General features: G+C 39.6%; 3 protein-coding genes across 5 annotated transcripts in view; 2 read left to right on the top strand and 1 right to left on the bottom strand.

Moving 5' to 3' along the window:
- UNKL (unk like zinc finger) overlaps nucleotides 1-19283 on the top strand; it is a 129435-nt gene extending 110152 nt beyond the window's left edge. Inside the window, 1 exon segment of the mRNA XM_065732666.1 lies at nucleotides 19271-19283. The gene's annotated coding sequence lies outside the window, so the exon portion shown is untranslated.
- Nucleotides 5072-14694, top strand: NDE1 (nudE neurodevelopment protein 1). 2 transcript variants are annotated; one of them, XM_065732638.1, is made up of 8 exons: nucleotides 5072-5463; nucleotides 5834-5987; nucleotides 9071-9219; nucleotides 9544-9680; nucleotides 10196-10375; nucleotides 11451-11542; nucleotides 12424-12528; nucleotides 13430-14694. In XM_065732638.1, exons 1-8 carry the CDS (start codon nucleotides 5378-5380, stop codon nucleotides 13508-13510), a joined length of 984 nt encoding a protein of 327 aa, XP_065588710.1. In that variant the 5' UTR covers nucleotides 5072-5377; the 3' UTR covers nucleotides 13511-14694. The 2 variants fall into 2 exon arrangements, with proteins under 2 accessions (XP_065588710.1, XP_065588709.1); XM_065732637.1 differs by having other exon boundaries at nucleotides 5073-5463; nucleotides 12424-12560.
- The window catches only part of MYH11 (myosin heavy chain 11), a 54845-nt gene continuing 42896 nt past the window's right edge, over nucleotides 15956-27904 (bottom strand). The window contains exons 30-43 of one of the 2 annotated variants that reach the window (XM_065732647.1): nucleotides 27154-27258; nucleotides 26900-27052; nucleotides 26273-26521; nucleotides 25803-26015; nucleotides 24918-25130; nucleotides 24106-24267; nucleotides 23216-23344; nucleotides 22716-22804; nucleotides 22353-22476; nucleotides 21986-22194; nucleotides 21438-21546; nucleotides 20662-20834; nucleotides 19505-19536; nucleotides 16549-16636 (exon numbers count right to left, since the gene is read on the bottom strand). In XM_065732647.1, coding sequence (XP_065588719.1) covers nucleotides 19509-19536; nucleotides 20662-20834; nucleotides 21438-21546; nucleotides 21986-22194; nucleotides 22353-22476; nucleotides 22716-22804; nucleotides 23216-23344; nucleotides 24106-24267; nucleotides 24918-25130; nucleotides 25803-26015; nucleotides 26273-26521; nucleotides 26900-27052; nucleotides 27154-27258 — 1956 coding nt within the window. In that variant the 3' untranslated portion in view covers nucleotides 16549-16636; nucleotides 19505-19508. Of the gene's footprint in view, nucleotides 16637-19504; nucleotides 19537-20661; nucleotides 20835-21437; nucleotides 21547-21985; nucleotides 22195-22352; nucleotides 22477-22715; nucleotides 22805-23215; nucleotides 23345-24105; nucleotides 24268-24917; nucleotides 25131-25802; nucleotides 26016-26272; nucleotides 26522-26899; nucleotides 27053-27153; nucleotides 27259-27904 lie in introns of both variants that reach the window. The other variant, XM_065732646.1, reaches the window with a different exon arrangement.

Genomic DNA, 27904 nt, shown 5'->3' with positions numbered 1-27904 from the left:
TTTACTTCTGTTGAACATCTAACCTCAAAATACAATTAATTTGTTGAACACCTGACCTGAAAATATAATTGCTTTGCTCACCCTTTTCAAACAAAGCTATTATAGCTCTAGATAGGTTTTTCTTAAAATGTTTGGCCAGAAAAGCATCCATCACTGGGTTGTAACCTAGTTTTCCACATCGGTAAGGGCAAGTCGTGCCAGGTCTGGCTCTGCTCCAGGCCGGGTGTTGCCTCGCTGAAGTAAATGAGATGTGATCAGGGCCGCATGTCTGGGTGCCCATGCTCCGGCAGTTAGCACAGCGTGCTGCGGGCTGTGCAGCGATGCTCAGTGACGTGTTGGCCAGCGCCTATCTGCACACACGTGTTCTTTGGCTTTGACTCAGGAAACAAACAGCAGGCGCACCCAGTGACCGGTGTTTGTGTACTGCCGGGGAACGCAGCTGGGGCACTTGGGAGAGCTCCGCGAGGCTCAGCCCTGGAATGCAGCTCCCTGGTTTCGCTCTGCCCGCTGTTGGCCCGGCTCCCACTGCGGTGCCCGAGGCCTGCGAGTGCTGAGCTCGCGGTGCAGTGCGCACGAGACAGTGTAATGTTTCACAGAGTGCTGTGTCCTTGCGTCGCTGGCTGCAGTCACTAGGGCTCATTCCTGGTTCATAAAAAAGGATGTAATGGCGGAACGCTGAGCTTGCGGTTCACAGGCTGTTATCGCTGCCGCTTTTTCGGAAGAACGTGCCTTGGGAATCACAGAACAAGTCTAGACGTGAAGTTTCTCCACTTTTAGAGCGTTTCCAGGGAAAAACGATAAACATCTGAAATGACAACAGCGTGGAAGCGCGATGGGCACCGCCCCAGCCGAGAGGCGCGGCTCCGCAGAAGGGGCGCAGCGGGGCGGGACCTGCCCGGGCCCGGTTTGAAAGTAGCGAAAAGTTCCGAAACGTTGCGCCAGTCGCTGATTGGCGGAGTGATACGGGGCACGTGATCAGCAGCCAATGGGGTGGCGGGAACGGCTGGGTCTGGCTGAGGATGTGTAACGTCGCTCCGGGGCGGTTGTGCGAGATTGCTGCGGCTCAGGCGGAGCTGGTGGGCTGTGTGTGGAGGTGAGAGCGGTTTGGGGGCGGTGGCGGCCGGGTGCCTACGGTAGGCGGGAATGGGGCTGTGTCTCCCCTTGATCCCCTCACGTCGGGTTCCGTCGCTTCGCTTCGGTGGTCTCCGCTGAGGGGAGTGCGAGCCCCTCGGTTCAGCTCCGCGCCGGTTCCATGCTGGGAGTGGGAACCGGGAGCCCCGGCACTGCGGCTGCCAGCAACCGGGGTCGCCGGACTCGGTGAGAACTTCGGAAAGTCCTTGGAAATCGGGCACGCGTGTTTGAGATGGAGCGAAGCGGAGCAGGGCCGTGGGCAGAGCAGCGATTGCGGCGCTCCCGAGCGCGGCCGGGGCCGCCTGGCCCGCGGGTGACCCCTGCTCGGTATCTCTCGGGGTAGCTCTCTTTTGTACTGCTTGAACAAAAGGAGAGGGGTCCGTGCGGTGCGAGGACACCCTTGGCACAATGGGAAAGCTGCTTTGCAGGAGCTGCCGGCTGACTTTGATTTGTTTTCACAGTCAGAGACGAAGCTCCGTTTCTTCTTGCCGTGGATAGCTCAGTTGTGTTTATGAGAACAACTTACTCCGGGCTTTTCTTAGTTTTTCTTTTATTTTTTCAGTAAAGTAGGGTATGCTCTGACTCTGGCGATCAGGCAGAGCTCTCAAGATTGCCAGCGTTATTCACTGAGCTAAAGTGTTCCTTTATTAAAAAGATACAGGGTACGCAGGGATTGTTTGATGTTCCTTCCTCTGAGACTGAAAAAGATTATAAGTTGAGTCCCCTGTGATCTTGAGGACACTGATTCACAAACTGAAGGTTCTTGTGTAGTTTTATTTGTGTGACTTTTTTTGTTTTGTTTTGTTTAGGAAATATGCAATTCTGATGTCACTTGTATAAAGTAACCTCCTGGAACAATTATGTTGAAGTGTTTTTCTCGTTGCAGAAGTCTATTCCCCACCCCTGAACACTTCCACTTCCTGTATGATGTAGAGGTTTTGTAATATCTGTAACCAGCACTTGTGCTGCTTGCACGCAGGAAGTCTGGCATCTCAGGTGTCTTTTCTGGCTTTGTGAAAATGAGTAAGGTGCAGTCAGTGGGTGTATGCTGGAGCGTCTGAGCAAAAGCCTTTCTCTTGCTTTTTCCACATTTACCTGTCTTTAACAGAATATTATTAACACCTCCTTCGTGCAGACACACATCCTTCTCTTCTTGTAGTGAGTCTGTGCTGTGAAAAGTTCCTAATTGGTTTTATTGATTACTTTCCAGTCAGTTTACATGCTGACTTTAAGCTGTTAAAAATCAAGTGGAAAGGGGTAGCAGTGGTGGGTGGGCCATACCCTTTCTGATAGCTCTTTAGGAGAGATGTATGTATGTTACTTTTTAATGGGCTTATTTATTTTCCTTTTTTATAGTGGAGCTTTAGTACTTTGCCCAAAACTTGGACTTTTCAGTTTGTATCTTTCATCTCTGATAAACTTGAATATCCCTATAAGGTAGGATACGGTGAACAGAGAGAAAAACTAATAGGCTGTCTTTCTGTGTTGCAGGCAAAAAGCATGTGCCTGTGGCGTGGGATGGTGGTGAAACAATCTCTGTCTTGTAGTGTCCTCTCTGTGGAATAAGTATAGGTCTACCAGTCTTTCATATGTTTACAGTTTAACAATTAATTTTAAGTTGTAAGTAGTCTTTAGTAGTTGTAACCATGAAACAATGTATTCTTAATGGGTGACATCCTGAGGATGTCCCTAATATATATGTATATATGTATTTTGAAGGACGCACTTATAAAGATGCTGTGCACATCAGTTGCTGCCTCTCTGAAAATTACCAGGTTCTGTGGACCTTCTTAATGTTTATGATTCAGTTAAAGACTTTTCGTTTGTGATGTGTTGTAAGCTGCAAATTAGTGTATTCTTTCACTTTTTCCAAACTGTAGTGTAAAAAGGCAGATGAGAGCCAGGTACAAACCAAGAGTAACTGTGCTGATTACAGGCCCTTTAGTTCCAAAGGGTTGTTTGAAAGCTTTCAGGAGTAAATCTTACTCTATCTTGCACTACTTCACCATGTCTGATTTCTTTCTGTCAACACAGGTAGTGGTTTTATTACTGTGCTTACTTAAGTCAGAAGAAATCCTTTTTTGAGTCTTCTGAAGCGTATTTTTGTTTATGTGACAATGGCAGGCATATCCTGGGTGGAATCTGATTTTAAATGAAGAAATTTCCTGTTGTACAAGTGGAGAGAATTAAGCATCCAAAGGGATCTGACTTGCTCTTTTATATTGTGGTTTGACCACAGCAATGGAAACCAGTCCTTCTTGGTTTTTCACTGCACCTGCATCACTCCTTTGTGTCTGACTCTCCCTCCTGTACCTCATTCTTAAAAAAGAATATCATCTTCACACGTTTCTCAGTGTCTGGTGTGTGTCTGCAGTGCCTTAAATGTTAGATTCTCATTAACATCAAAAGCACTCTTTCAGCTCACTTAAAAATAGAACAGATTTAATAGTGAACTGTTCTAGCTAAGGAATGTTAATTGTGCTTGGTCTTGCTTTTCTTCATAAAAGGCAAGGATACTCTTTGGAATACTCCCTACACACTCATTTTCTTCTCAAATCCTTCCCCCCACCCCCCCGCAGCATGTTGTTCTGAAATATGTAGAAGGAGCAGCAGCCATGAAACTTTTTGCTGGAAAGCTCTTCATTTGTTAGAAAGAAGAGATTTAGCTCTGTCTAACCAGTGTGTCGTGCTAAAAAACTGAGTTTTAAAACTGAAATTCATTAACTTCTCACCTTTAGCTCCCATTCTGAATAGTGGGGCATCTATGAGAAGGGAGCTGATGCTGTAATCGAGGTGTGTGGACCCAGCTCACTTGGCTGAGAGAGCCACTTTTTGCTTATAAACCTCCTGAAAAAATCATGAGCTGTGAAATGACTTGTGCTTTCCTCTGCTTGGATATGTAAGAATTGGATTTTTGATCACCAGACTGCTGTGAGTACTTGATGCTGTATTCTGTAGTAGAGGTGAGCAAAAGTTAAACTTTTTTTGGGAGGGGTACCAGATAGTTGGCTGTTTGAACCTGGTGGTTTTGCAGAGAGGGAAGTATGAATATGGGTTATGACATTATTTTTTTCCCATTGGTGTAGAATTAGCTGCAATAACTCTTTCTTCAATCCTTAGATTTCAGTGATATAGTTCAGACAACTGCCATTGCCATTAACTCTTTGGCTTCCTGTCCTTAATTTGTTGAGGTTTCCATTAGATTCGTAATGCCTGTGGAATCTTTGCCTCACTTAGGGCTGCCCATGGCAGATTATCAAGAGCTTCAGGACCGATACTTTTCCATTGTCAAGACTGCCTCATATAAAATGATACTTGCTAGTTGCCAGTTTATTAGAATGCATTATGTGCATCAGAAGGCATTTGATTATAGCGTCTACTTAAGTCTTCAAGCAGGAGTTACCAACTTAAAGTGCTTGATTTCCACATGGCTCTTGTGTGAGTCACTCCTTTTTGTAACTATGACATGTGCCTGTGCTTATGCTTGCACAAGGACTCCTGGCTGGTCTGGATTGCTCACTGGGTTGCTGCAATCTGTCTGCACATCTAGTCCAACCAGATGCTATCCCACTAGAACCTCTGTGGAGCTCTTATCTTTTCCTTAGGAGTTTCTGGAATTCCTTTCTCCCATGGCTCTCTGAGGTATTCAGATATGTTGTACCCATCAACCATATCTGGATTGTGATATTTCAGGTTTTAAGTCAAGTGGTTTTGAGTAGTGAGAATTTTTTTTCTCTTGTATTCAGCAGGGACATCCATAAAAAGCTTAGGTGCTCCTGGAAGCGTTAACACAGGAAGCTAGAATCCTGAGTACCTTCTTTGTGTCTCCCTGGAGTTTCTTGTTCAGTGTTTCTCTATGGCTCTTGGTGTGTCTGAGATCTTTTTCTCCTGTGTTCTGTGTGCATCTGCACAGCTGTAGCTGAAGTTTGACATTTGACCCTCTGTGCTTTGTAGTCAGAGGGAAGATGCTTGCTGTGGGTGATGTCTACGGCAACCTTGGGAGACCTGGAGAAAAAGAACATGATGATTCAGTAGAGATATTCACTTTTTTATTGTGTCCACTGGAGTACTGTTGAGGCTGGTCTTTAGTTTGGTCTCCAGACATTCACTGCATTCCTGGGAGAAGTGGTGTGCCACTGTACAATGAAAAATAGAGTTAACTCACTGCATTAGCTCTTAGTGCTTGATCCTTTAATTTTCCAGGGGAAAAAAATGAAACAGGAGTTTTAAACTTTGTGGACTTGCTATGGAAGACTCAGAAGAATGTCACTTCAGCTCAGTGGAAGAGGAAACCAGATACTGGAAAGAGTTGGCTATGAAGTACAAGCAATGGTAAGGCAGTGGTTTCATTTCTTGAAGCTGTTTGATAGGATGTATAGGCGGTGCATGGCAAGACACAAATAGCTGAGCTACCTTGAGTTTACCTCCCTGTGTGGCACTATCTTTAGCGGCAGTAGTTACAATGTAGTACCACAGGTTTCAGCATAAACTTCACCCAGATTCCTTCTTGCTTATTTGAGCAGTGAATTAGTGCAGCCACGACACTGCTGCTTTTGATCCCTGCTCTGGTTTGAGTCGGACTGTGTGTGTTGGAGAGGTGCATAGAGCTTTCTGTGCTAGCAAGTAGTATTTTCCTCCTCTAGCATACAAGAGATTGTTTTGATTCATTAAGGTGAATTCTGTTGCTGGAACTGTGTTCTAGTGCTGAGAATACACAGGAGGAACTGCGTGAATTCCAAGAAGGGAGCCGAGAATATGAAGCTGAACTGGAAACTCAGCTGCAGCAAACAGAGTCCAGAAACAGAGACCTTCTTTCAGAAAACAATCGTTTACGAATGGAACTGGAGTCTCTTAAGGTAAGAGTGGGTGATGTGTACAGTAGCTATGCACTGTGTGAAGGTGAATGAGACAAGTGTGTGCAGATTCAGCTTGCCTTGTGGATGGAAGAGTTCAGCATTACGAAGAAATTGAGCAGCAGAAAATATCTTTGAAAAATTACGAAACATCAATCTGTAATTTGCTTTGAAGAGTTTGAAATATCTCATTATTGTTCCTGAACCCCTATTAACAAGTTGTGGCTGTGTTTCAAGATGGATTTGAAACAGGAGAAAATTGTTTGTGGCAGAGTGGAGAGTAAACATGAGCTCAACAGAGCTGATGTTCTGTTTCTTCTATCTACTGAGTGCTTTTGTATATGGCTTTCTTGCTGTCTGCATTGTGTAAACAGATATTATAGAACAAATAAAATGCAAACATTCCTGCTGTGTTGTTGTGCTGTGTAGAACTTAGTTGTTTTAAATGCTTTTTGCATGCTTGTGTAGCTGTTGTCTGGTGTTCCAGATAAGCAGCAGCCAGTGGGTAACACCTAGTACTGAGATAAATGAAAATTTGATTCCTGATTTTGTTGATGAATCTATCTCTAATGGAAATGGGGCAACAATTTATCCCGTTTACAGTTGATCCTCCTTGGAGGTGAGAAATGGCTGAAAAGCATTAATTTCCCTGACATAATGTAAGGGATATGAACATATTGGGATGGAACATCGTACCAGAGTGACATAACAAATAGCTCCATAACTATTTCTTCTATCACACTGATCTTTGTTCTTGCTGTATTAGTGGCATAGCAATATTAAATGCTTTGCTTACTATATGGAGTATTGGCCTACTCTTTTCCCCATAGCCACATAAACCCATGGAAGCTGATGAGTAAGAAGGCCTATCAGTTCAACAAAAACTTGCAGTTCATTTGATTAAGGAGAGCATAGATTGTTTTGTTCTTATATAAGAACTGAGAGAAAAGGGCAATGAATGAGCTGAAGCAGTAGGGAATGGAAATAGTAGGAATTGACATAAAACTTCTGAAATATGGAGAGCGAGTGTTTCAAAAAACCTTACTTAATTTTCATAGTAGATAAGTATATAAAAACATCTTCTGCTTGAAATGATCTTTTTAACAATTGGTTATTCATGCAGCCTGAAGATTGCGGTAACAGCCTGTGGTGAAGGAACAGAGGCTCCATTGATGGTCAGATCAGCTGATAGTTTATTGCAATTGGCTGAAAACAAAGGGTCAAACCTTGCAGTTCTGGTCTTTTATTTGAATCAATTCAAGAGCAAAGCGTTAAACTCATGAAGCTATTGAGCAGCAGTGTTAACTGAACCCATCAAGGGTTGGCATGTACATCTAGGTTAACACTAGTGAACTTTGTAAGGCCTGCACAATTTGAACCTTTAAGTTTATCAGCTTGATGTGAGTGCTTGCTACTCCTCAGCTGCTGTAGTTCAGGCTACCTTAAGTATAAATGGAAATAATACTTTGTAAGGCATATTTAGAGTGTTGAAAAGCTAGCACAAAGTAATCTGCTTCTTAGAGCTTATGGGGGCTCTTAAATCAACAGGCACCTATGCTTTCAGGGATCAGGAATTATAGCAGTGTGTCACCACACTGTAAATAAGTAGGAATTAATAAAGTCAGAATGTGTTTCTCTTTCCTTCCTCCTTATCTGTGTGTTTTATGCACTAAAACAACTCTATTCAGATTATCAGTTGTGTTAGGCTATGTGCCATTGTTTTCATGTTCCAGAATGTGAATTTGCTTTCAGTGACTTCAAGTGTGTTAAATTCTAAACAGAGAAGAATGTCAGGAATGCTATTTATCTAGCAATCTTGAGGCTTCAAAAAAGTCTCTGGCATGTTAAAGTGATCCAGTAGCAAGGTGATGGAGTGTGATGCTTTTGCTGTCACGTGATGCTAACCATGTCTGGAAATGATGACTAGAGAACTGTGTTGGTATAGTCCAGCCTTCTTCCCCCGCTGGTATTTTTTCTAAATATACCATTATGTATGCTGTAAAGGTAGACAGTTTGTTCTAGGTTCATGTCTGAAGTGTTGCATAACTACACCTGAAATGTTTTATAATCAAGAGCTCTGAATGTGCTTTGGGTTAATACAACCACAGCAGCATTGAAGAATCCTGCTGGGTTCCCTTAGCAGTATGTAAGCATTGTGCTTGGGTGTCTTTCTTGTTGCTTAGTTCCCTAAGTATTTCTTGGCTCTTTCTTAAAGTTGAAAATAAGTGACTTCTTTCTCACGTACTGCTTTATTAATTGCTAGAGCTTCCAAGGCTCAGAAATTAGTCTTGTACACCTCACTCCAGGATGTCAGTTCATCAGATGTTCATCCCATTCTACAGTATCAGGTAGAGAAGGTGGCAAGCTTACAGCCTTTGGAAGATAATCCTGCTCTAACCAGTATATTTGCCTCACAGGTCCTGTAGATTCTCTCTGTGGCAGTACTTGGTGTTACTGCTCAAGGAGGTGCTAGTTCTTGGGCCTCTGTGTTATGGTTGTCACCTATGTCTTGAAACAGCGAGTTGTTTCAAGCTGTCCCTTGTCAGCTGTCCCTATTTTCTATTTTTGTTTTTAAAATAATAAAACAACTTCCAGATTGCAGTATGCTATGATACTGCTCCTAGCTCTGGAGCTTTGTGTCCTTTGCCTGTTGAGATACCTACCTGTACGGGGTGGGACCCAGGCATACTGTTTTTGTCTTGAGTGGGGAATTACACAAGTAAACAAACCAGCAGTTTTTTAATCCCTTTTCTCAGAAAAAGGTAGAAGTTACCTGTGAGTAAGAGTACGATTCTTTGTAGATGGAGGAGAGGTGGGGAAGCACAAGGGAGAGCTGTCTGAGAGCATAGAACAGCTCTGCTGTGGATATCAGGAACCCAGCACCGTCCTTTGATAAAGAGTTGTAAGAAGAACTCTTGTCTATTGGCAGCCCAGAAATATGTGAACAATTGGCTTTGTTGATATTTCACTGCATGTAAGCTGATAATTCTCTAAGTACTTCACAGGGTCTCTTTTTTTTTTTTTTCCTTTAAAAGGACTAAGACAATACCAAGTCCATGATATGCATTTTGTTTGTCCTTGACTAGGAAAAGGTTGAAATGCAGCATTCAGAAGGGTATAGGCAAATCTCTGCACTGGAAGATGACTTGGCACAGACAAAAGCTATTAAAGATCAACTTCAGAAATACATTCGGGAGCTTGAACAAGCAAATGATGACTTGGAAAGAGCGAAAAGGTGACCAGGCTTTTATGTTTTCTTTTCTCACTTTGGTTCTGTCTTGCAAATATGTGGCTCTAAGTAGTCTGTAATGTTGTGTTTTTAGCGCTGCCACTCTGAACTACCTGCCTACCTAGTTGGTGATTGTGATGAAGGTGTTCAAGAAAAATTAAATTTGAGATTTTTTTTCCCTTCCATTATTTCCACTGCACTATTTCATATTCAAAAAACTAAAATTAAAGAAAATAAAAGAATAATCCTAACCCAAGATATCTTACCTTCTATTATGAGAGAGGGAGTTCCTACATTCCTGATAATAAAATCTTGTATATTCTCTTTTAGAGCCACTATAATGTCTCTTGAAGATTTTGAGCAGCGTCTAAATCAGGCCATTGAAAGAAATGCTTTTCTGGAGAGTGAGTTGGATGAGAAGGAAAACCTTCTGGAGTCTGTGCAACGTCTGAAAGATGAAGCTAGAGGTTAGACAGTGGATTTCCTGTTCTCCTCTCCTGTACTTGTTCACTCCACTCTTCTTATATAAGAGTTTGACTTTTACATTTCTGTCTTCTAAATCTGCCATCTGAAGCGGTGAAGCTTCATGTCTGTCCATCTCAGTCCTTGAACTTGAACTAGAGCTAGAATCTGTTTTAGTCTTCTAATCTGTAGTGATGCTTTGGGGACTTGAGGTGTTAAGAGCCAGTCCAGCTAGAGCATGTGCTTTGACTTCCTGTAACCTGTGAAGGTCCTCTTTAGCAACTATTAACCTCTGTTTCCTGGACTTTGGCAAGTAGAGTCAATGAAACACTGATAGTCAAAGCCTGCCTATTTTACTATTCTGGCTTCCAGTTAGTTTTGAATAATCTCATGTCCTAGTTCCTTGATATGTCAGTAAGACTGGATGAGAAAATGATCCTGTGAGCAAAATGAACTCTCTCAAATGCTTTTTATCTTAGTGACTACTGATTCTAAAGACTTCGTGTTGCTTCACTCACAGATCTACGGCAAGAGCTTGCAGTGCAGCAGAAACAGGAGAAACCCAAAACACCAATGCGAACTACTCTGGAAACAGAAAGAACAGATACTGCGGTTCAAGCATCCTTATCTTTGCCTTCAACTCCTTCCGTGCACCGAGCACCTAATGTCAACATACCCACCCCTGCAACATTTAGGAGAGGTGTGTGACAGGGAAACAAGCACAGCAATACTATGTCATACCCTTGTTTTCACTGTAGATTCTGGCTACAATAGGAATGGGAAGATAGGAGCAGAGCTGAGCATTTCAGTTAAATCCACCTAAATCCAGTCACCATGATCTCAGTATTCACTGACAGTAAGTTTGGAAGTTTATTCATAAACTATTAATTTCCATTTGATGTGAATTGTCCCTTAATAATAATTTTAAGGGACTAAATGAGCTATTAGGACTTGATTATTTGTTCACAACTGTCCCAGAGACACTGAGCTAATTTAGGGAAAAGATTTTAAAAACTTCTGCTTTATCTTTGATGCCACATTTCTGTTGATTGAAAAGGCTTCTCTATGAGTATAGGTGCTTTGAGAGAAGTCTTCCTTTTACTCTGGAACAGCAGGACACTGACATGTCATCCTAGCTAGCCTTACTAAATGACTGTCTCTGCTTTTGTGCCAATAGAATCAGTTACTGAAATACTCAGTGCTCATTAAAAAAAAATATTCCAACACTAACTCCAATCTCCATTGTACTTAAAGTCAGAAACTTGGGTAGCTGTGTATCAGAGATTACAACAAGGAATTTACTGTCACATGCTGGTGACTGAATATTACAGTTGAGCACCTACGAAGTTTGATTGTATGATTTGGTTCTTTTAACCTAAAACTGTTCTGTGGGAGAGAACTTGCACTTCCTCAAAAAAAGGATTGAAAGATTTCTTGTAAAATGAGATGATGGCCTTCTCTGAGAACACATCTCTGGTGCTGCTGCAGTAATAAAGATGCAAAGTAGGCTGGTAGAACAGATTGGTAGAAATATAAACCATGGCATGTTTAGAGACTTCGTTTTAGGACTTAGTAACTTGAGCTATCTTGGGGAGTCAGTGCTTCATATTTTTAGTGGAGGTGAAGTATTTGAAGGTCAGATACACAAAGGTGAAGATACTAATGTTTCATCTCCTTGATATGCCAGCCAGTCTTCTGATTGTGTCAAATAGATTTTCTGTTTGTTTCTTTGTTTGTTTTTAAATAACGGGTAATGTATTTAACCCGCCCTGTAGGCTTTGAGGACAGTTACAGTGCAACCCCTCTCACACCAGCTGCCAGAATATCTGCGCTGAACATTGTGGGAGACTTGCTGAGAAAAGTAGGGGTAAGTGTTTACTTGGTAGCCAAAGATCTTGGAAAGGAAGAGCTGTCTGATACTGTAGCCAGGATTGATTATCTGTGCTGCTACTCAGAGACTGGGAAGACTATCTCAGCAAGCAAGTTAGCAAGTGTGGCCTTGAAATTTGGTTTTGATTCTGTACGTTTCTGAACAACCCTCAAACAAATATAAGACCTATCTCTGCTTTTCTGAAACATTTTACATGTATGGAGTCATGATCTCTTTTTCTCTCCAAACTTCTGAAAGAATATGTGCAGAAAAGAAGGCAGACTGGCATGAGTGAATGATGAGTGAATCTGTTCAGTTGGAGGGCAGAGAAGAAAGCAAGCTTAGCCTGCTGTCCAGTGGCTTTTGATGAAGTTTTCGTTAATACTCCAGTTGTGTTTTTAAGTAGTACCTACTGCCTTGATGAGTTGATGCTGTGTAGTTTGACATTTAAGATAGTGCTGATGATGGGAAAGTTATCACATAATTTCCTCCTGTCTTTTCATTCATGATCCAGTGCTTGCTGTGTTGGCACAAGCTTTCATATGGGTTGACTTGCAGAACTAATCGAGCAGAAAATTATCCTAGCAGTGCAGGTGGAACCATCTGGGAAAGGAGCATGTGGTAGGGAGTACGGTATCTGTGGCTCTGGTGTACCACCCAGTACACACAACCTAATGTAAGTTCAGGGAAGCAAATAGTTCAGATGAGCATTTAATGAAATTAAATATATACGTATATAGCATTGGTGTCAAGAATCTGGAGGTTCCTCTGCTAGACAACTAATTTTAAAGCAGACTAAAAAAAATCCATACTCAATGCCATTTTTGTATGTCAAAATGACATCTTGTGACATTTTACATTACCTATGTTTACCTCAGGCTTTGGAGTCCAAACTTGCTTCCTGCCGAAACTTTGTGTATGACCAGTCTCCAAACAGAACTACTGTGTCCATGTACATGAACAGAGATGTCCTTGAAACACGTGTGAGTCCTCATCAGCCTTTTTGTGATACAGGGTTAGTGCTGTTCTCAGCTGTTTTGTCTTAGTACTTGGTACTCTTTGACTTAGTGCTGCTCTATTTCTTGTTCATTTTTTGTTTTGATAGAGACTGGTCTGTTTCCAGAAGGTAGGAAATTTAGTTATTCAAGATTGATAATAACTAGCTGTTGAAATCTGAAGACTACCTGTGATCAAGTTCAAATTCAAAGCAATTATAACACCTTATAATAAATCCAGTGTTTAAATGTGAGCAAGTACAACAGAATAAGCTCATGCTTATTGGCTAGTTTGGTTTATGCTTTGTTCTTTTGCTGAGTCATCACTGCACCATTTTGACAGAATCATAGGAGTTGGAAGGGACCTCTAGAGATCATTGAGTCCAACCCCCCTGCACAGGTTCCCTACACCAGATGTAACTATTCAGCCAGACCAATGATCTGGGAACACTGGTTTGTCCTGTTAGCACCTGCCCTAAGTTGTCATGTGGAAAGAATGTTCCATATACTACTTGGTATTGCAGCCTGGGGAGAAACCTACAAGAGAGCCTCAAGGGCCATATATTTGCATATTCCTAAATGTATATTCCTATTACTTGATTAGATTAATAGATCCATAGAGATTACACATCTATTACAATAATAACATAAGAACTGAAATTCTAACCTGTAAAATCTAGTTTCTCACTACTCATGGAAATAGAACCTTGTTTTACAGTGGTAACTTAGCCTCGCTAAGTAACAAGTTCACTTGATACCCAGGGTACTTTTTTTTTTTAATCTGTTGGTTTCTCCTGCTTAGTGTTGCGTTCTTGTAAATGACCTGATACTGTGATTGAGATGGTAAAACTGCGCAAGAAATGCCCTAAATCCTGCTTTGTATTTGCAGGTTGGTGAAACGTCTGGAGTTTGGAATGAGGACTTCAAGTATTCCTGGACCAATGAGCCATCCTTCACAAAGTGTTGTTAAAATGCTGCTATAAAAAGGAAAAATAAAATCATTGTCATATAACTTTAAAGAGAACATCAATAGGCAACCAAACAGAAGTGTAAGGGTAGGTGAGGCATGAAAAAGAAGCCACTATTGACAATGACATCTTACGGCTTTGCCCTCCCAGCTTCTCTGCTGAGTTGTGTGGGCAGTATGATGAAACGAAGTTGCCTAGCAGCACAGGACATAAAATTGCTTCCCATATTCATTGCTGTGAATAACTCCTGCTTTGACACTGCCAGTTAAAGTTACTGTCCCTTTACCTACGGTAGGTTACCAGTGCTTTAGGTTATAGCTTTTGGTGTTAATGATCACCTATAATGTTCTGGCTTTCTAGTGCTGTCACCAAAGTTAGAGGAGTGGTTTTAGGTAGAGACAGGTGCATTTCTGTGGGGAAGCTGCTCCGTTCTTAGTAGGATTGCTTTCTGGTCAGAATCTCACTACACAAATTTCTGCATAGTGGTGAAGCTTTGTAAGCAATAATTTACCTTTAAGAACAGATAATAGTTAAAAGGTGAGGAATGCTTAATACTTGGGGTACTTGGGAGATCCCAGAAGGTAGAGAACTTTGCCCTGGATTAGCCTATAGATACTCTTTTGCTGTATTTTGACCCATAAAACCTGGCTGTTGAACAATTTTCTAGTTCTAACATATTAACAAGTGGGTTTTACTACTTTCCAAACTTCCCTTTATTAATGTGCCTTGGGTATTTATGAATTAAACTTGTTTTATCTTTGTTTCTTTTTAATGGGAATGTTTTTGGCTGTTACTAATTTAGCAATGCTTTTAGCTTGAGAATCCTTTCTGCTAGCCAAGTATGTCAGAATAGTGAATTATTTTTTTTTAAGTTGGAGTGTTTCCCCTACAGAAATACACTACATTTTTTTAAATGGAGTAAGTACACTTGCAGTATTAATACACATTAGAAAAGCTTGTACTTGCAAAAACAACAATGGGTAAACATTTTTATATTTGGTGAGAGAGGGAGAAATTTACATGACAAAATTTACATGACTTGTTTTTTTTTTTTAATGATGTGAAAATAACTATTGATGCATCTATTTCTCTGAAATAGAAAATAAACACAGTCTGTTCCCATTATTCAAGCCATCTACAAAGTTGGCTTAACTGGGGAGCAGAATAAAGCTTATTTTGAATGCTAGTTATTCACTTTGAATTTTTCTTTTCGCCAGTTGTGCTTACCACATAAGTATTTATCATCAGTTTCTTTGCTGTTTCTTATCAACAAACCCTGAAGAGACATTGTTTGCTGAAATTATATGTGGATTTTCCTGCATTTTGTTCTTGTTCTGATGGGAATGTTGCTGCAATAGCTAATTATGCCTTTAGGATTTTCACAGTGTCCAGTGTTAAAATCTCTCTTAAAATCTTGAACTGAGGCTGTAATCTGTTTAAGTATTTTTGTCCTCTTCTGTCACACTGAGTTGGCACTTTTTTCTTACCTGAAAGGAACTAAAGCATGAGCTACTATACAGTGAAAAGCTTTCATACCCTCACCAGCTTGTCATCTTAATCACTCTGAATGTATTCTTATTTAAGCTCTTCCTTTTCTGTTTACTCAAAAAAAGAAATTTGGGGATCTGATTCTGCTGGCTAAATGGTTTCTGCTCTAAAGTTGTCACATTCATGATCATTCTGCCTTGTGGAATAATTATTAGTTTTAGAAAGTGATCATCAGTGGGCAGGATGATGCACGATTTGCTCTTCCAGTGGTCACACTGCTAACATTTTCTGCAGTACAATGCAAGACATCATGGAAACTCTCTGTACTCACAGCAAATCTTCCTGACTTTGCAGTATGTGGTTCTCTACTGCCTCAGTGTGTCCACTAAGCTAGCTGCTGTCTGTGAGTGTTAGAGCTGCATGGATTGGTGGTAGGTCCTGGTAGTTCCCAGGAGTGAGCTGCAGACCTGTTGAAGTGATCCAAAAATAAAATTAACTGCATGCTGACCCCTTAATACCAAATAGCTTGGCTTAGATCAGTGAGCCTAAGTGTGGCCTGCTGTTCCAATTTGTTTCCAGCCAGCTTTTAGAGTCTTTAGTTGGAAATATCTATATGCATGCTTCACATGTGGGTTCAGTTACCTCAGTGCAGGCATTTAGAACCCTGTCTGATTACAGTACAAGTTCTTGTAGGCGTTGCCCATCCTTGGGTGCATTCTAGGGCTTCTCAGCACCATGTCTTCATGAGGTAGCTAAGCCTGTCTCACATGCTTCATGCCTTTTTTTTTTCCAGCTGAATTTACCGTGTCTTTTATTCTTTCAAAAGCAATCACTTAGAAAATCAGTTGACATTTTCAAAAAGGTATTTGAGTTATAAAGAAGTTTTATTGCAACTCCCATTCCCTTCTGGTATGTTGTATTGCACCCGAGTGACATCTGCACACAAGAATATTGGAGTAGTTTTTATAGACTTTTATTAGTGTGTAAGCACATCCATGGTGCATATAAAACTGTAACAGTTGATTTAATTTGAACAATGATATTTTATTTTTCAGTATGTGATTAAAAAGGCATTTCTTCCTTGTGAATGGTGCATCGGGGGTGTAGTAACCAGGAAAAAAATACTATATTGAATACTTAAGACAAAATGAAAGTTTAAGAAAAGATTAACTGACCAATGCCTTTTTTTTTTTTTCCTGCAACAGTCCTACAAATCCTTTGTAAACTTCAGTTCACTGAGATTTAAATTGTCTGAACTACTGGAACTCACTTTCTGGAAGATTCTTCATGAACTACTCTGAATTTAAGACAAAACTTTTCAAAAACATTTCATGATAAAAGTTTTTGAGTACTTTTACCATGAATCTATACATTGGAGACAAGGCAGTTGTGCTTTCATCATCATCAGAGGAGTGGGTGTGTGTGACCTTGACACTAAGAGTAGACTTAAACAGTGCTAAATATCATCCTCCCTCCCCTTGCTGCAGTGCAATTTTAAGCGTGTTTATTCACTGGCTTTTCCATTGAAATCTCCATCTCTTCCATCAATTTCTTCTTCTCCTCCATCTGTTGCATTCTCAATTACTCTTCTGCCTCCAGATCTACGGGGTGGGGCAAAAGATACTGGTTCATTTCCCCTCCTGCAGTAACAAAATAAAAAATAAGATCAGATGTTAGGTCATTTACAGCCCTCACAAATAAGCATTGAGTTTTGTAACAGTACCTGTGGGCCTGAGATTTTTAAAAGCAAAACAGCAAAGAGCTGTGGGCACTTAGCAGTTGTCTTCTCTGTAGCATCTAAGGCTAATTAGTTAATGCTAATTAATGTTAAGCTAATTAATGACAGGTTCAGACTACCATTTGCTTGGAACTGTGATGGAATTTCTGTTCTTGTCCTTGAAGTCTATTCTAAATTGTCTCATCTGTCCTAAATGCCATGTTCTTCCTTTCATTTTTTTTTTCCTATGGGGACTACAACTGAGTGTGCTTAGAAGGGATTGGTGAAAGGGAATTGCTTATCCCCACCTCATCAGTGGACCACTGATCCTGTCTTTCTCAAAAATCAAGAAGACACAGAAAGCTCATGCTGAATTTCTGACCTACAGTCTGAATAAGCTCACCAGTTACTGAAGACTAGTGAGGCCAGGGACTGGAGTGGTGCTGGGGATGTCAGTGGGTATTTTTTGATCCCACAGTTAGGCCGTGTTGCTCAGAGTACCATGGGTGCTGTGATGTGGCATTCAAGGCTGTGAGTAACTCCAGCCTTTTCCACAATAGGGAGAGGAAGCCATCACTGTTTTGGAATGGTTATAATTCATATGCTGACATTCAGCAGAGACAATGTCTTATAGAAAAACTTGCAGAAAGTGTGTTTTTTTTCCCATGTTACCCCCTTTTCTTTTCCCTCCCATCCCAATAGATTTCATAGCTACAGCCCAAGCCAGGGACTCTTTGGTCCTCAAGGTTAATATTTTTGGGAGGTGTGAGCAAGTAAGACAGAAGATGAGTATGTCTCATCTTGGCCTTCATTGCTAGTGTGCTACAAAACAGTGGAGTTTTGTAACATGGCATCTCACTTGCTCCTAATTAAGCAAACCTTTGTAAAGGCTTGAGACCACAGACATAAGCAACAAAATGAATTCATGATCACTGAATGTTATGCCAAAATAAATAATTTGGTATTAAATTATATCCAACTCTGTACTTTTGGGAACAGCAATCATGTGTAAATATTTAAAGGCTTGTCTTGTCCTTGCAAAAGACTAAGCCAGAGTTGACCTTTCTGCAGCAACTATTCAAGTCCAAAGTTCAATCTTCCATACTAAGGAAGTAGAAAAGAATGTTGGCTGGCCTAATTTATTTTAAAGTACAAACCTGTGTTTTCAAGGTAGAACACACAGTGTACGTGTGCTTTTTTGTTTGTTTCTTCAACCCTTTAAGGTAACTTATGATGTGAGCAAGCAACTAGATGGATAATAATACTTCAGATCTACTCCTAGCCTTAGTTCTGAGACGTATTAGAAGACCCTAAGACAAGGGTACGTTTCTACTCTGTTGTGTTTGACAAAGTAAACCAGCAGCATCTATTATACTATGATGGCAGGTATTTGTTTCTATGCTCTAGTTAGGTCAATAAATTTGTTAGATCTTGTCAATGAAGAGCTCTTCAGCTCCCTTTCCTCCTTGGACTCTTGCTATCTAGGCTTACGTACAAGACATTTGTCAAATGACTTTTTTACACTCTCATAGTTCATAGTGAAGTACTATAAAAGAACATGTTACTGGTGGAGAGTGGCAGAAAGAATGTAACCAAGTCCTGCAGTACAGTTTTGGCTACAAAAAAAGTGAACTTCCTTCAGGCTGGTTTTGGTCCTGTTTATAAATAATTTTTGTTTAAATCTGTTAATCTGAAACAGGTTTATGATTTTGATAATATTCTTGTGATCATCTGCATCAGTACCTTCAGAGTAATGCATACAGCTGAGGCAAGCCCTTAGCATTAGTGTATTGCTTAGCATCTATTTAGTCTACCTTTGAAAAAGTGCTACTGGAGTGATGCTTGAATAACACTCTGGGAAAATTAGGCTGACTGAAAGGCACATGCAAGGACAAGACAGCTTCTTTAAATATTTGTGTATTCACAGCGAAATTCAGCATATGTAAAATAGAAGATATACAAATATTACAAGGCAGTAGCTCTTTAATTTTTGCAACAGCAGGTGTTGTTCCTATTTCTAGTGAATGTGATGAAGTGTAATGTAATGCTGTGCTATATTACAGTGTTTGTGTTAATTTCTGCATCTGTGCTTTACATTTCAGTAGCAGTAGACAAGCAACACACCACACTGTAGACAAGCAAAGTAACATCTGCAAAATAGTTTAAAAAGCCTTAGTAATAGCAATTTGTAAGCAACCACAGGCACGGAGTGCTATGTAACAAAAGGCACAGTTTCCTTTTATTCATTATTGGATGGCATAAATGTGTAATAAACCACATGCAAATAAGGTCTTCTAAAATCTCATGTGAATTAGGTAGGATCTTACCTTAGAGTCAACATTACAATATGCTTAAGAAATAATGTGAAACACTTAACATGCTGTGACTCTCCTTGTTCATTAGTGCTTTTAATCAATTTTACTAATTAATGGTGTATTTGATTTGCAAATTTTTCATCTTTGGCTGTAAATAGGTGCAAAAAAAAAGACAATTGACATGCAGAAAATGTCAGAGTACTTTATTGGGTACTCTGTTGGTAGAGCTTATAAGAAGTGAGAATGCAACACGGTAAGTCTACGACAGTACATAGCCTACTTGTAAGAAAGTTGTATCACTGATGAACAGCTGATGGTAGCTAGTTTATTGTAATATTTGTCTCTTTAAAAAAAAAAATTAATGCCAAGATATCCAAGCCTTCACAGTTTGCAGAAACCTCACATAATTTTTACTTGGGCCAAAGAAAATGGAATTTGTACAACACAAGCTAGCTGCAAAGTTGAAGGCATGGTACCTGCTTAGTCATGCGAAGGTTCCTGTGTCCCTCTGAAACAGAGATAAAGAATCCCGGGCAGTTATACTAAGCACATAGTCATGATCAGAGGTAGGTATATTACTTTTAAAATAATTAAACAAAGTACATTACAGCCAATTACAATACATTCAGATCAAACAAAAATAATCTGCCACTCAATGTAAATATCCTTTTCTACACAGAAAGGGCTGGATGTAGCAGTTATTATGTAAAGCAGCCAGGAGTGTGCACCAACCCAGGTGGTGCTAATGGAAAAGGCTACCACATCCTTAACTCTTTGCTTTGAAGTAGGTATCCTCATCTGAAAGTTCATGCATGTCAATGGCAAAACTAAAGAGCAGCAAGAACACAACTAGGCAGGTGCTTTAGTTTCATTAGAATTACTTTTTGTTTTTAGGTAGAAAGCAGAGTTCTACAGTTTGATGATGCAGATACAGAAATTTCCTATAAAGTAATTCAGCCTGTGTTTCAGTGACTTAGTATTTTCAGACCCAACAAGTGCAGGAAAACTCAGGTATGTATCTGGCTGATCACAGCTTTATCTTTTTCCTAGTCAGTTTTAATAAGAAAATGCAAAGTAATATTTTGTCTTTCCTTGGTCTGATGACCCTAAATAAGGAAAGGTGAGGTCAAGAAACTTTTGAATAAGAGTTGTATAACATCCTTTGCTTTTTGCTGCCTGTAAAGGTGTGCAAGACTAATCACAGTCATTACATATGAGTTGTGCATAAGTGTAAGTACGGAAAGCATGACTGTTTCTACCCATTTGTAACTGCAGAAATAAATATATACAGCCATAGGAGTATTTTCAAAAGCAACCAAGCCTAATTTTGTTCCTATTTAAGCCAACAGGACTTTCAGATAGAAAAACAGTAAGGTCTATGCCACGTTGTCAAATTTGCTGATCTCACAGCTAAAATCCTGAGACTACTGCAGTCCACATTATGCACTTCACCTTCTGACTTTGGACTATAGTTGCATTTGCCAGCTAATACTGCCAAGTTACTCCTTGCATTATCTGTGTCTGTTACTTGACTAGATTATCTTTTTACTTCTTTAGTTTAATACTAAATCTCAAGGTATAGTAGTTTAGTTTAATATTAAATTTCCATTTTTCTCAAACAATGGCACTCTACCTTAGCTTGCTCTTCAGTGCTGCAACCTCCCGGCCCAGGGCTTCGTTGCTCTCAGTAGCTTCATCCAGCTCTCTCTGCAGCTTCCTGCGGTTTGCGTTGATACGCTGAGACTCTTCCTCAGCCTCCTCCAGCTGCCTTTTCAGTTGCTTGAGTCGTAGGTTGCCCTTCTCAGCCTACAAGAAAAGCATTTAAGTAATTCTTTAAGTCGAAATACATCTGATAGATAGCTTTAGATTCTCATTTTTATTTCTTATTTCTGTATATATTTCTGAGTTTTCACTTCTGTCAAAGGCAAAAGTTAAAATCTTAAAATGTAAATATAACTATTTTGTGGGAGTTCATTTCGCTGATGCTATATTCAGAAGAAAAAAAAAAGTTTATTATGCTTACACAGTCCTGACTCTGTGTTTCTGGATTGAAGGTTGGTATGTGTTATGTAAAGTTAAATCTCTCAATACGATACAAAATGTGATCATGGTCTCCATTCGTGTGCCAAAAGGGATGCTGTTCAGAGTCCTGTAAATCACCATGTATAGTCAGGCTGTTGCAGCTGACATTGACAAGGCCTAGTGTTTTGGCACTTGTCTCAGCAGGAAAGAAAAATCAAATTGTCAAGTCTTTTAGCAAACAGCTTTATATCTGCCCCAGCCCAGACTCTACTGTAAGGTGCAATGTGGAATCTTGCCTTCTTAGCAAAGGTAGAAACCTGAAAATTTTCAGTAAGACTTGAAAACTTCTGTGCCCTCAACTTAGACCCTTATGGTACAGACTCATACCTGATCTTTGTATTGCTCTGCTTGTTTTCTCTCATCCTCCACCTGCAGCAATGCATCCTTCAGCTTCTTGTCCTTCTGGCGTAATGTCTTGGCTGCAGCCTGCTTCTCTCTGCAAATAACAGTGCAACATTTGGTGATGTGGCTTCAGTAAAGTGGCACCAAAGAACCATACGGTAAAGGCCTATCTGAATTTAATACATGAATTTTAAGCAAAATGTAAAGGTCTTCTGATTAAAACAATACTAAAAATGATGTGTTTTTGCTGTGTGATAAGGTCCTGAAGGGATAAAGAGATCTACTAAAACACAGATTGATTTCCTCAGGAAACAGTTGTACAAATGGCACAGTGTATAATAGAGAACTGCTAGGGTCACATGGCCAAATAGGGAAACAGATTCTTGCCATACCAGTAGAACTTTTCAGCAACAAAATGCTTTTTTCTCAGAATCTGTAACAACTCCAATTAGTGGCCGTATAGGCATTTGTTTACTTTGTCTCATTAATTGCAACAATAAATGGATGTTTATGTACTCTGCAAGCCTAAGTACCTGGCCTCCTGTTCCAATTGCTCTTCAAGAGAAGCAATTTTGGCCTCCAGAGCAGCAATTGTGCTTTTGAATTTAGACTTCACAGCTCCCTCCATCTCTTGCAGCTTACTCCTTAGCTCTTTGTTCTGCCTCTCCAGTTGCTGTCTGGCATTTTCATTCTTCTGTGCAGTTGCTCGTTCTGTTGCCAGCTCATTGTTCAGCTGCTCTGCCTGCGAGGGCAAGAATGGATGCTGTCAAAAGTGCTGTGTATTTTCAGGGAAATTACAGATGGTGATTCATGGCAGCACTTCTCCAAATATATTTTCAAAGCCACGAAGAACTTTCATTGGAATGCAAACAAAGTGACAGATGCTGAATTGAACTCTACCTGCTGTACTGCTTTCCTCATGCGATCACTCATTGCCTCTATGTTGCTGTGCTCCTCATCTAGCTCTTCCTCCAGCTGGGCAATTCTTGCCTCCAGGCGCCGTTTCTCATCCTGTAGGCTTGTTCTGCAAGTTTAAATTTCAAAAGTGTATAGTGACGGCTCTGACCAGTTGAACATGTCTAAAACTGTTAGGAACTACCTATAATTCCCAATGAGAAGAAAATCAGATACTGACACAGGTCAGATGTGTACATGTTATCAAGACTGGATGGCTGCTGGGAATGGAATAAACCTTCTCTTGGCAATTGTGCAATGTTCAGCAGCATGGTTATAGCTTTGTTGAGTAGTCCAGTCTATTCTTACCTTCCAGAAGTAGCACTTGCAAGTTCCTCTGCCATCTCTTCTTTCTCCAGGTCTGCTTGTTTGCGAGCTCTCTCTGCAGCAGCCAGATCCTAGGAGTGAAGGAAAAGGCAGCATAGTAAAGAAATGAGAAGTGTTCTGACAAAGTTACACAACTGCAAACTGGTGTAAGCTGGGTTATCTGGTTAATGGAATAAACTCTTAAATCATAAATGCAAGGGAAAAGTTTATAGCTACTGTAAACTATTTGTATTGGACTGTAGAGTTTGTTTCCCTTTAAACCTGAATTGTGCTTTCCTCCAAGGTGTTTGGTTTTTTTTCAGCTTAACTTGGCTATGCTCAGATGTATATCCAACAGTTCTATTGGAATGCATGAGACTTATTACAAATTTTGTTTTTAATTTTCATTCTCTAGCTACTATATCATTTCCACGCAGTTCTGTTTAGCTACTAAAGATCATGTATATTCTGCTTAATACTGCTTTAGAAATTTTCCATTTTACCTCTTGAAGCTGGATGAGTTCAGCTTCAAGGTTCTTGGCTTTCTTCTCATTTTCTCTGGCTGTAGCAAATATTTCTTCTCTGGCAGCCCGTGCATCATCCAGATCTCGTTGGTAGTCCTTCATCTGAGCCTTGTTGAAAAGAATAATGAAGGTTTATTTTTGTCTAGTTTTACTACAATTTCAATGTAAAGAAATATATACAGAATAGAACACACAATGTTTATGTAATCATAATGCCCATGTGTATTTTCTGTATAGATCAGCTAAAATATGTCGGAAGAATCTTAAGTATTATTCCAAGGAGAGTGATGCTTCCACTTGTGCACTGTGACTTTTGTAATCCCTATTATCCTTATTTCCCTTCCATGTTTGTATGTGCAATCTTAATCTTTGTGAATATGTCCACTTTCCTTGTTTAGCTAGAAACAGCATGACTTCCTAAATTAGTATCTTCTGAGGAGTCTTTTATGCTTCTGACTCACTGTTAGAACAGGATTGAAGTCATAGTCAGTTTTATCTTGTAGCCCTTTCTCTACAGTGGAATCTGTTTTCCTTCATGTGGTTAAATTAAAAGCAGATAGATGATGGGCAGAGAATGTTGGAAGCTCTCTGCAATTATGACATTTAAGATTTTCATCATAATTCGTGTGATGAAATTTTCCTTCATCGTTCTATTATATAATATAGCTCATATTATATAAATAAAGCTCAATATAGCTCATATTGAGCTTTACAGTACAGATTCTTGGTTCTGGTAGGTCTAGTTAAAGGCTGACCCTCCAACATATCATCTGTATCAGGTATTTAGTTCACAGATGTCACCAAACTTTCATGCTATGTATGTATGAAAGACATCAGTAGAAAAGCCTGAATCTGTGGGTTTTACATACCTGTAGTTTGCGAAGTTGCTTGATGGCTTCTTCCCGAGCTTTGTTAGCAGAATCAACTTGACTTTCTAGATCTTTGACATCAACCTCCAACTTCTTTTTGGCTGCAGCTGCCAGGGCACGTTGCTTCCGCTCATCTTCCAGTTCCGTTTCATATTCATGGAGCTGATCATTAGAGATGACATGCTTAGAAAGAGTCCTTGAACAGTCTTAAACACTCCATGTTAAGTCTGGATAATCTACACAATTTGTGTCTCTATTCATTGTGGTATTACTAGCAGTTAAAGTGCATTTCTATTTTGTTCAAAAATTGAAGATTCTTCAAAGGAGTCAGCAATATGGGCCTGTACTTGCGGAAATAAGATTATGGGATTTGTCCTTGCCATAACAACACTACTGTGCAAATGGGCTCTGTCCTGTCTGATTCCATTTCCAATGCTTTGTTATCTGTTTCATGTACCTTTGGAAGGCAGATATATTAGAAGCAGTTTTATTTCACTTGCTCTGACAATGCAGGGAAAGTTGTATTTACTGTGCTAGGGAAAAAAAATCATGTGTTTTATTCTACATTGACAGTAGTGTTGACTTGCTACATGTGTTAGCAACTGTATTTTGCTTTTAAGTAGCAGGTGCACAATGCTGTTATATTATGTTGTGACTTCTTAGTGCAATAACCTACATATATTTTATTTTATTTGCCAAGCGCAAGGAAATACATTTTCTTATTACAGTAAAGTGCTTTAGCAAGGACATGAGGCTGGGGACTTTCAGTTGTTTTGGTTTACAATTACAAACATAGTAACAAAGAATGATACCTGTTTAAGCAGTTGTCTCTTCTTCTCCTCATTCTGTTCATCTCTGGCTTGTAAATCTCTTTCAAACTGGCTTTTCATGGCTTGCATATTAACTTCCAACCTGAGTTTGGCATCTTCAGCAGCCTGTAGCTCATCCTCTAACTCTTCTAATTGTGTCTTCATTTCTTCTACTTGCTGTTCAAGTGTCCGTTTAGACTTCTCCAATTCATGGACCTTTTAAGCAATGAGAAATTTATAGATATGTAATACAAAAATAAATCTGCTTAAACCCACCTTATTTTCTATATAGGCCACATTTGAAAAGGTCAGCTGTGACAGTGAATGAGCTAATTTGCACACAATGTTGTAAACACTATTTTTTTATATTTTGTCTTGAAAGAACCTGAGATTCCTTACATCTTAAATGCTCATTTTTAATCAGTCAAGTAGCATCACTCAATTTTGTTAGTATTAGAAGAGACATTATCATATCATTGCCTATCACTTCTCTTATTACAATGTATCAGTGGAAATTTGTTGCTGCTGTACAACTACACATTAAGCTAGTGATAAAGTCAACTAATAATTGAGATTTGCAGAGTTTAAAACTTGAAAGTTCATTATTAAATTACTAAATGAATTAAAGAGTCTTTAATATTTTTCAGTCTTAGAAATCAATTAGCATCTTCGGCTTGAAACCATGTTATGAATAAAAGTAACTTTGTTACTTTTCAAGTCTCTTGAAGGTTTGGATGCAAATGGAATAAACATGGAGTTCTGCATTTATACCTGATCTTGCTGAATGGATTTGTGTGCTACAGAAAACTTCCCACACTGAAAACAATTATTTGTTTGTCAGCTGCTGTTCTAAGTTACTGTGGAAATCATTCTGAACCCCAAACTTACATTCTTGCCGACATCGTCTTTGGAGCTAACAAGATCTTCCATTTCAGCTTTCAACATTTTGTTTGTTCTCTCCAGTTCTTCTTTGGCTTCCAATGCCTCTTCAAGTGCACGGGCCAAGGACAGAGCCTTTGTTTCCTTTTCTCTAGCTTCAGCTTCTGCTCTGTCCCTTTCATCTGCGTATTTTGAAGAGATGTTTTTCTCTTCAGCCAGCATCTATAAAAGGTAGTATTAATATAGGAATATTAGTATACGATTTTCTGTTACAACTTTCTTGTCAGTTGATAATGACAGAGAGAAATCTGTATTTTGATTAATGTATATGCATAGAAAATAACTGTTATGTTGTATGTTTCATTCAAGTTTAATGATTTGACCGTGCTTTATCTTTCACTATCATCTTTCAGTTGATTCCCTGTGACTACTAGAGAAGTTAGGTGATAACACAGCAAAGGAGAATCTTAAATCCACACCTGATCAAACTTCTTCTGCTTCTTCTCCAGATTGGAGACCAGCTGACGCTGGTTGTCTAAGTCCACCACTAGGTCATCCAGTTCCTGCTGGAGTCTGTTCTTGGTTTTTTCCAGTTTGTCATAAGAAGCAGCTTTTTCCTCAAACTGTTGTGTGAGACTTTCAATTTCCCTCTGGAGTTTCTTTTTACCTTCATCCATAGTTTCTATTGTAGCAGTGAATTCCTGTAGCTTCTTCTTGGAGTCGGAGAGCTGAAATTTGAATTTAGAGAAGAAATCTTTATATCATGGATGATAAAGCTCGGCACAGAAGGGGACTAGGAGAAAACCAAGACCACAGAACCTCTAATTTGACCCATGACATCTACTGACAGTTACCCATCCTTCATTAAATGAGGCAGACTACCTGTCTAGTATGCACACACAGGCCAAGTGTGCAAAACTGCCTTGGGACTTCTTTAATATATACTTATGCTAAAGATACTAGAAGACTTCTGTCTCCATTTATGCCATCTGGGCTAACAACATGAGTTCCCGAAGTTCTTTATATTGTGCTAGGATAGTTCTGCCTGTCTGAATTACTGAAAAATCTTGGTGATAGAGTTAATGATTTAGGTATGATACTGATACCTGTATTGTCAGTGTAGAAATATGTCTCTCCAGATTTTGTTTTGCTTCTACTTCTTCATCCAACTGCTCCTGCAAGCTGTTCTTATCATCCTCTAACTGACGAAGCTTTGTAGTCACATTCAACTTCTGCCGTGTTTCTTCCTGAAGCAGCTCCTACAGTAACCACATCAACCAAAAAGACAATCATTAGCTGAGGTCTTCTTACAGCGTATTTCTCAAAACTGTAGGAGAGCTGTTACTAGATACAAGTTTACCTGTGTGTCTTGTAGCTGAGATCCTAAGGTTGCCACATCTTTAGTCAATTTGATATTCTTGCTTTCTGCCTCGTTGAGCAAGCTGGTAACATTTTCAACCTCAATCTGTGAGAGACAAAAGTGAAAACACTCAGTTATTTTTCACAACTTGAAACTTCCTCCAGCTTTATTTTGCTCTAGATTGAAGTCTTAATGTTTGAATGGGTTATGAATATGGTGGTAGGCTTTTTGAGTCATCTTGAACACTAAAAGTGTTTCTAGCTCATCTAGAGTTCATTGGAAAGTCATAAACTTTGGAGCAATTCTTTTGGACAGTATGTGGGGTTTAAGTTCCATGGAATTAAATCCTATACAGAAAATCTGCAGTGTCTTTGTACTGTCTTTGTGACCTATGTATTAAGACTCCAAAATTGCCATTTTTGTTTGGAGTTCACCTTAGTGAACTTTATTACTATATATCATAGCACATTTCTATTCATAAGACAATACTAATACATTGTATATGCCACAGTAACAGCATTTCTAGGAATTCAGTTGTGAAAAATACTATTGTTCAGGTGAATAACAGAAATGCTGACAATTCATCTCTTCTTTTTTCTTCTAGTGAATTGCAGAAGGGCACGAGGATTTTTCTGTATTTTCCTTTTTCTTCTCAAGTTTGAGAGAAGCTGATATATTTTGGTCATATTTTCTTATTTATCTATGAAAATTAGTGAGAGAAGCTTAAAGCTGCTATGAACAAAAGTTGTAA

This window comes from Cyrtonyx montezumae, unplaced genomic scaffold, assembly GCF_038088225.1.
Source record: "Cyrtonyx montezumae isolate F1298 unplaced genomic scaffold, pur_monq_1.0 scaffold_16, whole genome shotgun sequence".
NCBI lineage: Eukaryota > Metazoa > Chordata > Aves > Galliformes > Odontophoridae > Cyrtonyx > Cyrtonyx montezumae.
The sequence above is the reverse complement of the archived record's forward strand: the minus strand, read 5'-3'. Positions and strand labels throughout refer to the sequence as shown.